Raw genomic sequence first — 14888 nt, 5'->3', positions numbered from 1 at the left:
ATTACTTCGTGGAGAAAAAGTCTTGAGGACACAAAGAGGTAACACGAGCAACTGAACCCAACAAGCGATGTCATCTGGTCTGCAAATCACCTTATCAAGCGCCCCTTTCAGAACTCGCGAAAAACCCAAACGACATTTGGGAGGGATGGATTTCACAGAACGCAACCGCTTAGACCATAAAGTGTCCAGAAGAGCAACATCAAAAGAAAAATGATGTTCTCAAGGCGCATCAGAAGTAGACAGCTCGGAAGCAGGAGCTTGAGGTTTTTGAATACCGTAGAGAGTAAAACGAATAGTACCATCCCCAGAATCAGGTGGGTCCACAAAAACCGTACTAGAACCACTGCCATGTCGACACCTAATATGATGAGTATGCGTCTTGAAACAATCTCCACATAACCAAATTCCCATACGACGAAAGGTAACCTCAGCCGAAGTAAAAACCCTGCAAATTGGTAGTAAGGGACTGACGGGTTACATCCCGCACATCAGAGCAACAATGACGATCCCGTAAGTGAGTGATAAAGTCAGACAAACCAGATTGTGTCAAAGGAGAAGATCTTGTCAAGTCAACACACACATCATGGCCCCGATCCCAAGAATAGAGTAACACGTCTGCAGGTTGGAGAGCTCCGTCGTCCCCTCCAGAAAGTCCAATATCAACCTATTTCCTTGCTGAAATCCCAGACCGATAACAAAACATCAGCAGGGGTATCCCGAACAACATTATACCGATGTTTAATACCCACAATACCAACACAAGACTTCTCATGATCACCGAAGATATCCCCCGCAAAAACCCTGGAGCAAGCAGAACATGGTATCGAAATAGAGAACAAAGGAACACCCAACCGGTAACACAACACAACGGTAAGTCTTTGAATTCATCGTCTGTCCCAAACCCGAGATGGGCACAGCCCGAAGCCAAGTAGAGGTGTGATCTCCTTGCTGCGATTTCCACAATGTCGATTGACGAGGGGATAAAGAAAAGGTGGATTCTGCAGATGTAGTAACCTTTGTGATATATATATCTGCCAATTTCTTCATGAGTTTAGGGGCAGCGACCTCACTAAGACTACTCAAAATGTCAGACTCCACAGTTCTATTAAATAGACCCAACGCATCGTCAAAGGCTCGACCAAGACCAACAATGCCAGCATGTCGTAGAAGCCATGTCTGCTAACCAGCAGACTGCAATAGAGAAGCAAGAAAAGCATAATGACGAACATCATCCGCTGAATAAACACCAAGCCCTCCAAAAGAAAAAGGTAAGGTGGCAAGTCGCCACTGCCAATCGCCAATTACCCAGGCCACAATGCAGTAACAATACGCTCCAAGGAAGATCGAAGGGCCCCATCGAAAGTGAAGGAAATAATGCCCTTGGTCCAAGTATGCATTCAATGTCAAGTCTAATAAATGCGGTTCAGTATTAATTAACAAGTTAATAATTCAGTGAGATCAAGTGAGCTGAATGCCTGACTAGAGGCCGCTTCAGTTCAAGTGGAATTAATTATATTAATCCACAGCTTACTCTTGACTGAACCCGTAGGGTCACACAAATAGTACGTAAACGGATCAAGTATTTAATGGCATTAAATACTCCATCTATGGATATTCGGAATCGACGGATCTTGGTTTCAGTGGGAGCTGAGATCGTCACAGGCAAGAAATGAATACTCCGGAAACGATGATATTACCGGAAACGGAAATATGGATCGTATCGGAAATATAAATATTATCCAAGTCGTAGATGTTGCCAGAAACGGAAACATGGTACGTATCGGAAAATATTATCGGAAATGGAAATATTGTCGGAATCGGAAATATTGCCGGAAACGGAAATATTGTCAGAATCGGAAATATTATCGGAATCGGAAAATAATTCCGGAAACGGAAATATTAAATATTTGTTCGAAACGGAAATTGATTCCTGAATCGGAAATATTAAATATTGTTCGTATCGGAAATGAATTCTGGAACCGGGAATTCAATCGGAAGCGTATAGTACGAATAAACATCGGACGAGCTTGCTAGACGCAAGGCCTAGCACGAAGCTAGGCCCAACGCCTAGCAAAGCCCGCGCGCGACCAAAGCAAGCAAAGCCCAAACGCGAGAGCAAGGCCAGCAGGCGCGCGCCCCTCGTGGGCTGCGAGCACTTGCTGGGCCTGGGCTCAGCGCGCGCGCGCGCACGGCGCCCCTCGTGGGCTGCTGCGCCTGCGTGAGTGTTTGTGCTTGCGTACGAAACCTTGATCGGTTAGGATTCGTATAAGATTGATTCTCTAAGTCTACTAGATAAATTAAGTGATTGAATTTTAGATTAATTCAGATTCACTAAATCGTTTCCTAGTAGGATTCTAATATCCGATACCCATGCACTATAAATAGGTGATCAATGCTCACAATTTATATCGAGTATTCAAGTATTCAAAGTGATTTTTGAGAGCAAAAATTCAGTCATACAATTGCCTATATGTGCCGAAAATTCTAAGTACCTTAAGGGCGATCCTAGTTGGTCAAGCTTAAGGCGGATCCGGACGTACTGTGGACTATCTACGGAGGGACGACACTTGGAGTCCTAAAGACTTGTTCTTGTTCGGTTCGGGCGCAGCTAGGGAAGGCACGCAACAAAGAGTATGCATCTAAACTATGCTAAATGATTATGTGTAAATAATATGCTTTCCTGACTTTATGGTTTTTCCGCATGATTTATGAATTGTCATATGTATCATAACCTAACAGAAAGTGCGTTGAGCCGCCTCAAAATGCCAGGAGGACAAGTACGCAAAGCAACGTAGAGTTTAGAAACTCCGATACATGCCCTAAATAACAATAACTCGCACTGAGGATCATCCAGCTGAGCAACCTTATCCATAAGTGCAATGGTTTTGGTTACCCTTTGCATCACAAGCTCGCCACTAAAAACAGAATTGGAACTGGCTGGACCACCAAGCAACTTAACACCATGCAAAGGTCGAGCAATACTAGGGGGAAAGACACCCACAAGATTACTTCGAGGTTCTTTTGTAGGCCATAAAACTTCAGTTTTATCCACATTGAGATGTAAACCAAAACGCGGTCCTTCCTCCATAATCACTGCACACCTTCCCCATCACCAAAGTGTCACTAATAATAGTGTCGTCATCCAAATACCACGCCTGAAAACATACATCAAAAGCGTCTCTGATTTTACACACCAGGGGTTGTAAAACCAACGCAAAAAACAGAGGGCCAATGGGATCACCTTGTTGCACTATTATTATTATTATTATTATTATTATTGTTATTATTATTATTATTATTGTTATTATTATTATTATTATTGTTATTGTTATTCTTATTGTTGTTATTATTATTTGTTATTGTTATTGTTATTGTTATTATTGTTGTTATTTTTTATTGTTGTTGTTGTTATTGTTATTATTATTATTATTATTATTATTATTATTATTATTATTATTATTATTATTATTATTATTATTATTATTATTGTTATTGTTATTATTATTGTTATTGTTATTATTGTTATTATTATTGTTATTATTGTTATTATTATTGTTATTATTATTATTTTTATTGTTATTATTATTGTTATTGTTATTATTATTATTATTATTATTATTATTATTATTATTATTAATCAAAAGCGTCTCTGATTTTACACACTGATTTTACACACCAGGGGTTGTAAAATCAACGCAAAAAGCAATGGACCAAGGGGATCACTTTGTTGCACTACAGGGGTATTATTTTAATTGAATGTGAGAGAGTGTAAGCCCTTACTTTTTGGTAGTGGAAAGATAGAGTTATTAAAACAAGTGCGGGAGCTTTCTTGAAATAGAAGTGTAAAAATTACTCTAGGACGGATGAAACTAAAAAGTTAAAAACTAATATGGGACGGAGTATCATTATCATTATTATTACTTCGTTTCATTATTGTAAAAATTATTATTATTATAATAATAATAATAATAATAATAATAATTATTATTATAAAGAATTGATTACACAAAGTTGGATGGGAGCCTAGCCACTAATAGGGCTCCGACACCCTTATTCAAAGCAAAACACAAACGATGAAAAAGAAAAGAACGAATGTCATTATTATTATTATTATTATTATTATTATTATTATTATTATTATTATTATTATTATTATTATTATTATTGCGAAGTATTATTATTATTATTGTTGTTGTTGTTGTTCATTAATTACTATAATTTATTATTGATCATTTATTACGTAGTTGCTAATTATTTACCATTAAACATTTATTGATTATTATTTATTTTATCGTTTATAATTTATAATTTATTATTTAACATTTATTATTTGTTACTTCGTATTTGATATTTGTTGAGTATTTGTTATTTATTATTTTATTACGGAGTATTTATTATTTATTATTTCGTGGTGGAAATTGTGTTGTTTCTTTGATGTATGCACTTTAAAGATCAAGATCAATCTGAGATATTAAGCATGTTAAGTTTACAAGATGATTATAACATTTGTAAAGAGGTCCTCCATGCAACGAAAAGATGCTTTGACAACGAAGTTATTTCGTGGTCACACATATACTATGATCTCGAAGCCGTTCTTCGGTATTTGCTTATTTAGTATTTGGGAAAAAGATTTTGTTATTATATTATAGATTTGTTCTTGTTTAGGGAAAATATTGATTGTAGATGCCTTGTGGCTTTATTTTAATGACATTTTCCTTACCTGTAAAAAAAAAATAGTTCACAAGCATTCACTTAAGTTAATTTCATTTCAGTTCAAGTTCTTCCTTTCTCTTTCTTATAGATACAAATTTTCAAAAAATTGTCAACATATTTTTTTTATCTTATCCTCCATTTGTTAAGTTCAGGTATAATTTTGATTTCTTTTTATTTTTCCGAAAGGTAAAATTATCCTTTCGTTTAAACAAATCTCACAACCAATCCTTCACCATTGTCGAAAATTTTGATTTTTGGATAAAAATAATACTCAAATACCATTTTTTTTATACATAGTATATAAATTTAAGCTCAAATAAGAAGGCGCCTTATAGTGGAATAAAAGAGAAGGAATTCCGAGCTTTCTTCGTGTACGGTCAATTTCAGATCCGCTAATTTTAAAAAAGAAAGTTGCTTAATAATTTTTTTTGTTTTCTCATTGCAGTACTTTTTGCTCAGTTAAACTGTTTTTGGCTTCATTTGAGTTTTTTTGTATTTGCTCATCACAAAATGAGCAAGTATTCCAAATTAACTCTTCCTCTATCGCGAAGACTCTAACATTGGTTTGATAATTTTGATTGACAAAATTCAGCGTATTTCAGAGTGTAGTTCTAAAGCAATGGCCATGAATATTTGTTTAACCTTCAAAACTAGTTTGATTTCTGAGATAATATGCAATCTTCTATGATCAACCTTCCACTTGCCGCCATGACTCATGAGTATATGATTTCTGAACATGCAGCGTATTAAGGGACGGAGGGAGTACTTCGTACCTAGGAAAAATACATAAATACCTAAAACTCATATTTGTCAATAAAATCGTATCGAGTTTGTTCTTGTGTGCCTAACAAAATATTCTTGGCAGCCCAACTTAATTTTACCATATGTTCATTCAATATGATTATGTTTGACTGAGCAAAACTCTTGCTTTCTTGAGTTAGCCCGAACCACTTCATGGCATCCGAGTCTGGGATAATGCAATCTTCTACGATGTTCTTCCACTTGCTGCCGTTTGAATCAAGAGTTTGACGAATGTAGCATGCCTGCAATAGCAAACAGGATACAAGAAAACATTACTCCGTATTTTCTTACTGGTGACCCTTGTCAAGTTCCTCAACCCTTGGTCACGGACAGTGTTACCTAACTCTTCAATCATCCCACGAACCACCAACCGAAAAAAGCGAATTATAACATAAAAATTGTATATTTTTGGTCTAATTTAGCAAATTAGGTAGCGAATCTTGAACCCGTAACTAGTCACATACTAGCGAATCAGGTAACAGTGGTCATGGAACTATCAAAAATTGACCCGCCCTGAAGTCCAACCCGAAAAACTGGGTCTTGAACAATTTTGAGTGACCCATAACCTGATTTTATCCGTGCCCAAACAACCCGATAAGTAATGGGAGAAAACCCAACCAAACCCATTTTGACCCGAAAGATTGAAAATCGTTGGGTTTATAGTAATAAATGAGATTACGAGGAACTTTAAGCACAATAAACACGTTGTTACTATTGTTAGGTGTAATAAGATTTTGTTTTGAATTATACATCATTTTATGGTTGAATTTGACTATATATAAACGTGTATGATAATTTGTTAATTTGTGCGCATATTTTGTATATTTTATTGATATACTCCGTATGGTTTTATTTGTTACGCAAATAAATGAAAATATAACACATTTTAAAATATCTCAACACATTGAATTGACCCGAACCCTATGGATCATGAACAAGCATTTGTAAACCCGAACCTGAAATTGAGTGACCCGAATTAACCCAAACCCGAAAGTAAATTATACCCAACCCAACCGACCCGTTTGACCGGTCTACTTGGTCATGCTGGGTGGGCTATCCCAAAAGCTAGTCCCACAGGAAGAGTGTGCCGGGCCATGTACTACTGTAAAGCATTTTCCTTTTTTAGTACTTGGTAGTACCATGATGGTCTTTGTAAAGTGCGTCCAAGACAACCCATAGAGGGGCTTCTTTCTGTGACGACCAGCCCGCTTATATGCGCAGCCTACTGCCACCTTTAGAACTAAGTCAAGAAGGGTTGGGGAGAGGAGAAAAGCTTTAAAAGATTTACCTGCAACAAACCCATAATGATATCCTCGGTTCTTGCACCTTCTCTTAGAGAAAGAAGAATTCCTTCCTAAAATACATCACGGAAAAGAAAGGTTAGACAAGTCAAAGTATCTAGGACAACGACAACGACATAAAGAAGTGAAAATGAAGGAAGAACTCCTAATGCACTCACTTTTCCAGATCTTAGTCCACTACAAGTTTCTAAGCAAATGAAATAAAAATCCTCCCTGCTCAGTGAATTCATTGTCAACATTGTTAATCGAGGTATCTGTCTCTTGGTATCCAAACAACCAATTCTAATTTTCCAATCTTCTTTCTTTCTTCCTGTTTCAAACATCATCAACTTTAGATATTTAAAGCTATATTTTGTGTCTTTTGCTAGACTTTAACCAATGAGGTTAATAAGAATTAAATTCACCAGCATTCTCCAGAAGATTAATTCCTTCTAGCTTGCTTACTTCAGCTGGTGATGGGACACGTCCACACTGAACCCATATGTCGAGAATCAGCTCAAGCCTTTCCTGAAAGATAGTTCTCAAGTTAGACATTTTCTTTATCACCACAATAATATGCATAGGGTGTAACCATATATGCTGGATCCTAACCAATTGTCTGTTGGTTCAGTGGTGATTGGGGCTGAACTTGGTAGGGAGAACTCGTGTTCGATCCCCGCAACAACAATTGGGAGGGGACTGGAACCTATCCACCCAGAACTCGCCCCGAATCCGAATTAGCCCTAAGGGTGAACCGGGTGCTAACACCAAAAAGAATATATATGCTGGATCCTACGATTCCTACCACTCTGACAAATGACAATGACAATCTAAGGAAAAACTTGCATCACAGAGACATTGACCGACCTTGGTTAAAGTCTGCAGATGCACATGCTTCAGTGATTGGTAAATTCCACACAGGTCAATTGCTGAGAATATGGGGTATACCACAAATGGCAAACCTGCTTGCAATCTTGAGTAACATCATTTAAATTTGGTAAGAATTGAGTATTAAAGATTAATAAAAAGTGAAAAAACAAAGGATAAATGATACTCCACTACAATAACGTCAATAACGTCAATGACGTCAATATATAGTCTCGAAGGATAAAAAAAATGGACCAGGTACATGGACTTTAAACTAGACGAACAAAGATGATGAAAAAGGAATCGAGCAGTCACAACAAACAACAAAACAAGTCACAGTACGAAAAAATTACAAGCCCTGAAGAAATGCTTAATTCAGCATCACTAACTATTTTGAGGGATTTGCTGGGCGAATTTGGTACCCTGTCCTAGAAGGCAACAGAGAATACACATGTTTGGAGAGCAGTCTAAATGTTCCACAAGAAGATTAGGACATCCTAGTCAGGAGGAAGATAAAGGCTTTGAACCTAATAGGGGTCAAACTCATTGAACGGACTTCCTTTTTGAGTTTTAGTGAATCACGGAAAAGAATTATAAGTCAAAAATTCTTAAAATTTGACATTGTTAAGATGGAGAATCTAACCTTTCGTTATTCTTGAACATAATATTTAATGATGCAGCCAACAGAAGACCCAAGTTATCAAAACACACAGTTTGGATCTGTAATCCATAGGAAAAATCAGCAAAGTATTTAGGAAATATATATAATAAATGGCATCTCATATCACAACCAGTCAACCAACCTGGGCTTTTGCAGAAACCTCACCCAAGTTGTCAGCTAATGCAAAACTCCGATGAACGGCCGTCTGCAATACATTGAATGAAATTATGCTTCCGTCGGATGAATTACAATAACATGAATATTCCTAGAGAAATAGTAGCACCTAAACATTTGGTCCAGGAAAATTTAATTAATGCCTCCTCAGATGGGCCCTAGTGTAACACTTCCACTTACCCCATCAACCCCCCTTGATAAGGTTTGATCTCATGACCAATGACATGGGAGAGGAGGTAGCTAGTTAGCAACCAACTAAGCTACCCTTTCACCTTAAGAAATAGCAGCACTTACGGAGTTCATTACTACTGGAAATTCAGTGTAGACTACTAGAATCCTAAGGAGGCTGATGGAGGTGAAATTGCTAATAGAGAAATTGAACTAAGATAACAGTCTCAATAGCATAAAGAAAAAAGATATTCTCAGTTCACTCAGTTAGGTGAGCTTTTCTAGGCAGAATTATTAGACAACTGTTATCTGCCCAAGAAAACCTTGAGACACTGGCATGAACTGTTGAACTGATATAATAGTTAGGGGCTTTTTTGGAAACAGCTTTATATTGTTAGTAGTTTGAAGAAGAAGATCGTTTGTTAAAATAGAAGCTCTATAAACAAGGCAATTTAGAGAGAGAGAAAGAAATCATGTTGAATATGGTGGGAAAGCAGTCAGCTGGTTTTTATTGGGAGAGTTCCATTTCTCTCGAAAGTTTGGCGAGGCTGTAAGTGGTCACCTTGGTTAGCATTAATTCAGTCATATCCTTCCTTGTTCTTCACTAATCATCCTTCTTCCTCCTTCAATCTCTCTGTTCTGGTCTGTAACCTGTGCTAATTCATAGCAATATCAGCCCAGCCTTTTTTCTACAAACTCCACCCATTGTTCCGACCCCCATTTCTCTATCCTTGAGCCTATAACTCCACCAATGTTTCAGACCCATTCTTCCATGGCTAAACTCACTTCCTCGGTAGTTCCAAAACCCAACACATTGTTCCATCACTACATCCCAAATTTAGACCAACATTTCCGTTTAATTTATTCAACTCAGAACCCTATAATCCCAAGATAGACAAGACAGATTCCACCTACACCTTCCTTCCACCTCCTGACGACTTCAAGGACCATCTCTTCTTAGCTATGCCACCAAAGGAAGTACAAGGACTCCCTAATGAGGAACTAGGGCACCAGTGGAGGACGGGTATCAGTTTTCAGAATGAGCATTGCTGTCGAGGTCAGACATTCAGTGCCAATAAGTCAATAACTATCCACCTTGAGGACACGATGGAAGTTGGAAGGCCAATGCTGATATAAGGGGTAAGGACACTTTAAAAATTACCTTTATGTTGTTAGTAGCTTGAAGAAGAAGATAGTTTGTTAGAGTAGAAGCTCTGTAAATAAAGCAAGTGAGAGAGAGAAATCACGTTGAATATTGTGGAAAAGTGGTCAGTTCGTTTTATTGGTAGTGTGTCATTCCTCTTGAAAGATTGGCGAGGCTGTAATTGGTCCTTCATTAGCATAATTCAGTCATATATTCACTTGTTCTTCACTAATCATCCTTCTTCTTCCTCCTTTGATCTCTCTTTACTGTCCATAAACTCTCTGTTTTGTTCTGTAATCTATGATAATTATTAGCACCTAATCACATTGAATGCCATGAAATCATTTACTCATGACAAAAAAATTCAAACCACTCTGACAAGGCTATCCCAGTAATTAAGCTGAGCCAAGGGCACTTCAGAGGCTAAATGTCTATCCAACCCCCCCCCCCCCCCCCCCCCCCCTCCCCGTATTTAGAGCTGAAATCTAAAGGGAAATCTCTGTAACAAATTAACTTTCAACTGCAGAAATACATATATGAAGCCTAAGGTTTTTTAACGAGTTCATCAAGCTCAAAAGAAGTATTGATTCCAACAGCAGACAGAATGAAGTGAAGCATATGTTAAGGGTAGAACCTTACACCAGTTGCCAAGTAGCATGCCAGGCTTATCTGTTTAGCAATGTTGGCCACAGAAGCAAGCAGCAGGAAGCAATGTGGAAACGCAGGGGTCATTAACTCGACTCCAATACTTAAGCTGAACATAACTGAAGTCGCGAACCTAACTCTCTTCAACAAGAGAGTCAAAAGATCAATAAATAAATGATATGCAGATGAAAGTGAAAGAGAATACAATTCATTCACTTAGAATATTTATTTATTAATATTTTGGTATCACATTCCAGAGCACCATATTAACAAAACTCTCTTTTCTGCCTTTCTAAATCACACGTCATATAGGTATAAGAATCCATTAATTACAGATAATGATCAAATGGTGACAAACTTAATGCTCCAATAACAAGTTGAAGAACATTTAACAAACTTGGCATACCTTCAAATTCGTATCGAAAGCTGAACCTACACAAGCTGTATAAATGCACCTACTCAGTCTACCAAGTCCATCTTTGAGCACCCAGTTCATAGCCGCAGCCGAAGGAAGAGACTGAGCATACCCGACTCCAATTGCCCGAAACATCGCCTAATTTCACCAAATCACCAGGTAGCTCAGCATAATGCAAGTCATACAAACAACACCCTATCACAATTCACCTACTTCCTCCATCTCAAAATAGATGCATCATTTTTTACTTTGTATAATGTTTACATACTAACTTTAACCATCAGTAATTAATTACGTATTAATAAAAATTATATATTTTTTTTGAAATAACAGTTAAAAATAAAAGTTTGTCTTTGCATATTAATAATAAATGTGGTCAAAGTTGAAAAGTAAATATGATGCATCTATAGAAACGGAACGGATGAAGTATATGATAGCAAATCCTATAATTAGCTTCAGATAATTAACCCAAAAATACAAATTATGGGAATCCAAAGAATTTTACCTGTGTTGCAAGAACTTGAAGGGAAGAACTAAAGACTCGATGCAAGAACTTCCATTTGACATAATCAATGTAATTCTCAGTAACCTGTTTTGGTATGAAAAAATCTCTCACCACCCTCACAAACTTTCTAATACATTCTTCAAAACTTTGAACTAATGTTAGTGGGTCCCCATCTTCAACACAAACAAGCTCCAGAAAATCCCCATTCCAGAAATACCTATAATCCCTCCCATTTCTCCTAAATACAACAGGGATGTCAGTTTTTGACACAAATTGGTCCTTTTTGATAAAGGGTTGTTGAGCATCAGAGTTTTGGGTGGTTCTGAAGGGGGTGGAGAGAGAAAATGCTTTGAAAGATAATGGACACGATACGATCCCGAACCGAACAACCCGATTGCCACCACCGGGACTCCTATTACTAATGGGGTTAGAAATGAGGATTTGGGTAGAGAAACTTCTGGGGATTGAAGGGTTCCATGAGAATCGAAGAGATTGAGAATTTGAACGGATTGTTGTGGATGATTGCATAAGAAGAACTGGAGATGTGTTAATAGGAATTGTTCAGAACAAAAAAATATAGTTCTTTGTTGGTTGCAGAGGGTTTACAGCTTGTTTGTTTGGAGGAACGAGGGGTGGGGATAAGGATTCTTAATCCCTTTAAGCTCTTATCCCTTGTTTGTTTACAAGGATATGCTTTTAGGGACTAAATGCTCCCTTATCCCACCTATCCTGTACACCTGAGGGGGGGCATGTATAGGAGAGGGGATTTCTCCTTATATTGAAATCAATGTCGAGCTTCCCTTCCACCGCATCTCACCGCCATTTCTCTGTAAATCGTACCAGCTCTATTTCCACATTTCAATCACCAAATATTAATAAAAAATTAAACGCTTGAAAAGTAAGCAAGTAAAATCATAATTACTGAGTAATTAACAAGAAATTAGAACAACAAATCAGAAGAATCGAACAAAGTAAAACAAATTATACCGTGATAAGTGTCTTGTTCTTCATTGTATTCGACTCTATAATATGAAACCAAATGTTATTACAAGACCACCAAGATTTTAGCTGACATTTTGTTTAAAATAATTCCTAATCAAAGACCTTTTAAATGATTCACTTATGGTATTAATGAGCAGCAAAGATCTCCTTAGTGAATTTTTGGCTACTGCTTGCTTTACAGACCATCAAAATTTTCTCCTTTACTCTCGTTCACCTATTGTAACTCTAAACTGTTCCATCCTTTATTAACTTACAGACTCTTGCTACCCTATCCTTCAGTTTTGTTTTTAATCAAATTATTATTATTTCCATTGCTATTACAACTAAACCACCAATACGGATGGGACTAGCCGAAAACCAGTTAAGACCTAAAGGAAGACTAAAGTTAATTGAGTCTTAACCATTGACAAGACTATATCTAACAGAGAAAAGTTCTTCACCATTGCTAATGTAACTGTACAGACTCAACTCAAACCAAGCGTGGGAAGAACCGTACCTTTGGGGCTTTGACAACTACAACGTTCAAGCGCCTACTCCGAAGATTTGATTCTTCTCCAACAACTACAAAACACCTTCAAATTTTGAAATTCAAATTCAGAAATTTGAGGATCATTTTCAAACCACTAGGGTACAACAATTGATACAAAACCCCCCAACTAGAGATGTTGAATTCTCAGAAGAAGAAAAGGCATCAAAACTGGGGTTTATTAATTTTACTCCTACGATCAGAAATTAAAGTTACAGAAGGAATTTCTTCAAGAGTGTAATAATAGTTCAAAGAATTGAAATTCCTTAACTTTAACTTTGCTGAAATTTATTTATTGAAATATATAAAACAAAAACAAAATTAAACTAAACCTCTGAGGGGACGGGAGGTCGGAGACTTGACGGGCGTCGTTGGGCTGGATTGTACGGTAGTCTAACAGTGGCCACGGTGGTGGAACTGACGTGAGTAAATAAAGGAGCTCCAAAGTGCAGCGGCGACGGTAAGCGGTGGATAGAAGCGGTGGTGTGCCGGAGTATAGAGCGGAGAGGGAGAATAAACAAAAGAGGGGGAGGAAGAGTCAGTAAAAATAGGCAGAAGGGTCAAAATTTTGAGCACTCGCATATGTACTACGGAGTATTAAAAATATATCAATGGGCAATTTGGTCATTTTAGAGGTATAAAAATGACATTTTTACATTAGAAACGTCATTTTTCACCTTAAAACACTATTGTTCTATCGGTAATTCTTTTATAAGGCCGCCTTTTCGAAAAGACCACTTTAATTGTTTAACTAATTGGTTTCATTTGTTAACTAATTAGTGATTAACTAATTACTTTTACTACTTAACTAATTGGTTTCCGTGTTTAACTAATGAGTTCAAGTGTTTAACTAATTGATTTCATTGTTTAACTTATATGACACCAAGGTGGTCTTTTGCGTAAGACCATCGTGTATAAAAGTTTATACTCCGTAATTGTTTCATGTACCATTATTCTTATTTTATACCATTTTTTCATTAATATCATTTCTTATAATTACTTCCTCGAAAATTATTACCTAAGCGTATTTTATGTCTATTGTGGTCCCTATCACATTTTCTCTTCACGTGTAAGTAAAAAAAATTTAAGAAGGTGTACGGTACATCCAGGTACATCTAATATGCTCTATCCTTATTGACATCTCTAATTTTGCTTAAAGCTATTATCTCAGTATTTATTATCATTCTTACCATTATTTGACAATTAAAAATTGCTCGTGTTTTAGCAAAGTTCTCTAAAAAGTTACAACCTCAAGTTCAAGGACGCTGGATACATGAACTTAATAGTAAATATAACTAAATACGTACGGAATAGGATAAGAAAGGATTAACAGCTACGGAGTGTACTAGTTTTACCGGCCATACGTCGTATCCAAAGGTAATTCTATAAATTAGGTAAACAGACTCATGTATGATGACAAGATTATTAATTATTAAATACATTTCGTAAGCCAAACGAGTATTAATAATAAGTTGATTGAGATGTATTGGACTAAACAATAGAATTGACAATTGACAAACCAATAATTTAAGTGAAATAGACAACACTTGAATAATAATCTAGGACTAAGATTCACCAATTCAATACTGTGAATTAATATGATTGATAACGCATATTCCTCCTAAGTCCTAAGACCCCGACTAGCGGTAGCTTGTTGCGCGTTCATGAGGATATTTGTTCCATGCACATATTCTTTCTACGGTGCACTCGGCTTCCTTTTCCAGGAGGTCAAACACGTAAAGATAATAGTAACCAAAAATTTAAGATCCGATATGTCAATTTATTTGACAAGCACCTCATTACGATATTACGGGGTACCAATGATGTCTCGGCCTAGTGGTTAAGACTGAGGGCCTGTGTACGATAAGTCTCAGGTTCGAATCCTCCCGCCCCCATTTGTAATTTATATTGCCCTTGTGGCTCATTCGCACCAAAAAAAAAAAAAAAAATTACGACATTACGGGGTGGCACAATATCAGTTATTGCT

General features: G+C 36.8%; 1 protein-coding gene across 4 annotated transcripts; it reads right to left on the bottom strand.

Annotated features, from left to right (window-relative positions):
* Window positions 1-5367: 5367 nt before the first annotated feature.
* LOC110804772 (protein root UVB sensitive 4-like) lies at window positions 5368-13462 on the bottom strand. 4 transcript variants are annotated; one of them, XM_022010377.2, is made up of 13 exons: window positions 13234-13462; window positions 12872-12947; window positions 12361-12395; window positions 11374-12218; window positions 10860-11006; window positions 10448-10594; window positions 8465-8527; window positions 8305-8381; window positions 7662-7767; window positions 7220-7322; window positions 6974-7125; window positions 6803-6868; window positions 5368-5756 (listed from the first exon to the last, which is right to left on the bottom strand). In XM_022010377.2, the coding sequence occupies exons 4-13, from the start codon at window positions 11899-11901 to the stop codon at window positions 5508-5510; spliced, it is 1638 nt and encodes a 545-aa protein (XP_021866069.2). In that variant the 5' UTR covers window positions 11902-12218; window positions 12361-12395; window positions 12872-12947; window positions 13234-13462; the 3' UTR covers window positions 5368-5507. The 4 variants fall into 4 exon arrangements, with proteins under 4 accessions (XP_021866069.2, XP_021866071.2, XP_021866068.2 ...); XM_022010379.2 differs by having other exon boundaries at window positions 12872-12936; XM_022010376.2 differs by lacking the exon at window positions 12361-12395.
* Window positions 13463-14888: the final 1426 nt, after the last annotated feature.

This window comes from Spinacia oleracea, chromosome 6, assembly GCF_020520425.1.
Source record: "Spinacia oleracea cultivar Varoflay chromosome 6, BTI_SOV_V1, whole genome shotgun sequence".
Taxonomy (NCBI): domain Eukaryota; kingdom Viridiplantae; phylum Streptophyta; class Magnoliopsida; order Caryophyllales; family Amaranthaceae; genus Spinacia; species Spinacia oleracea.
This window is presented reverse-complemented; position numbering and strand designations above follow the sequence as displayed.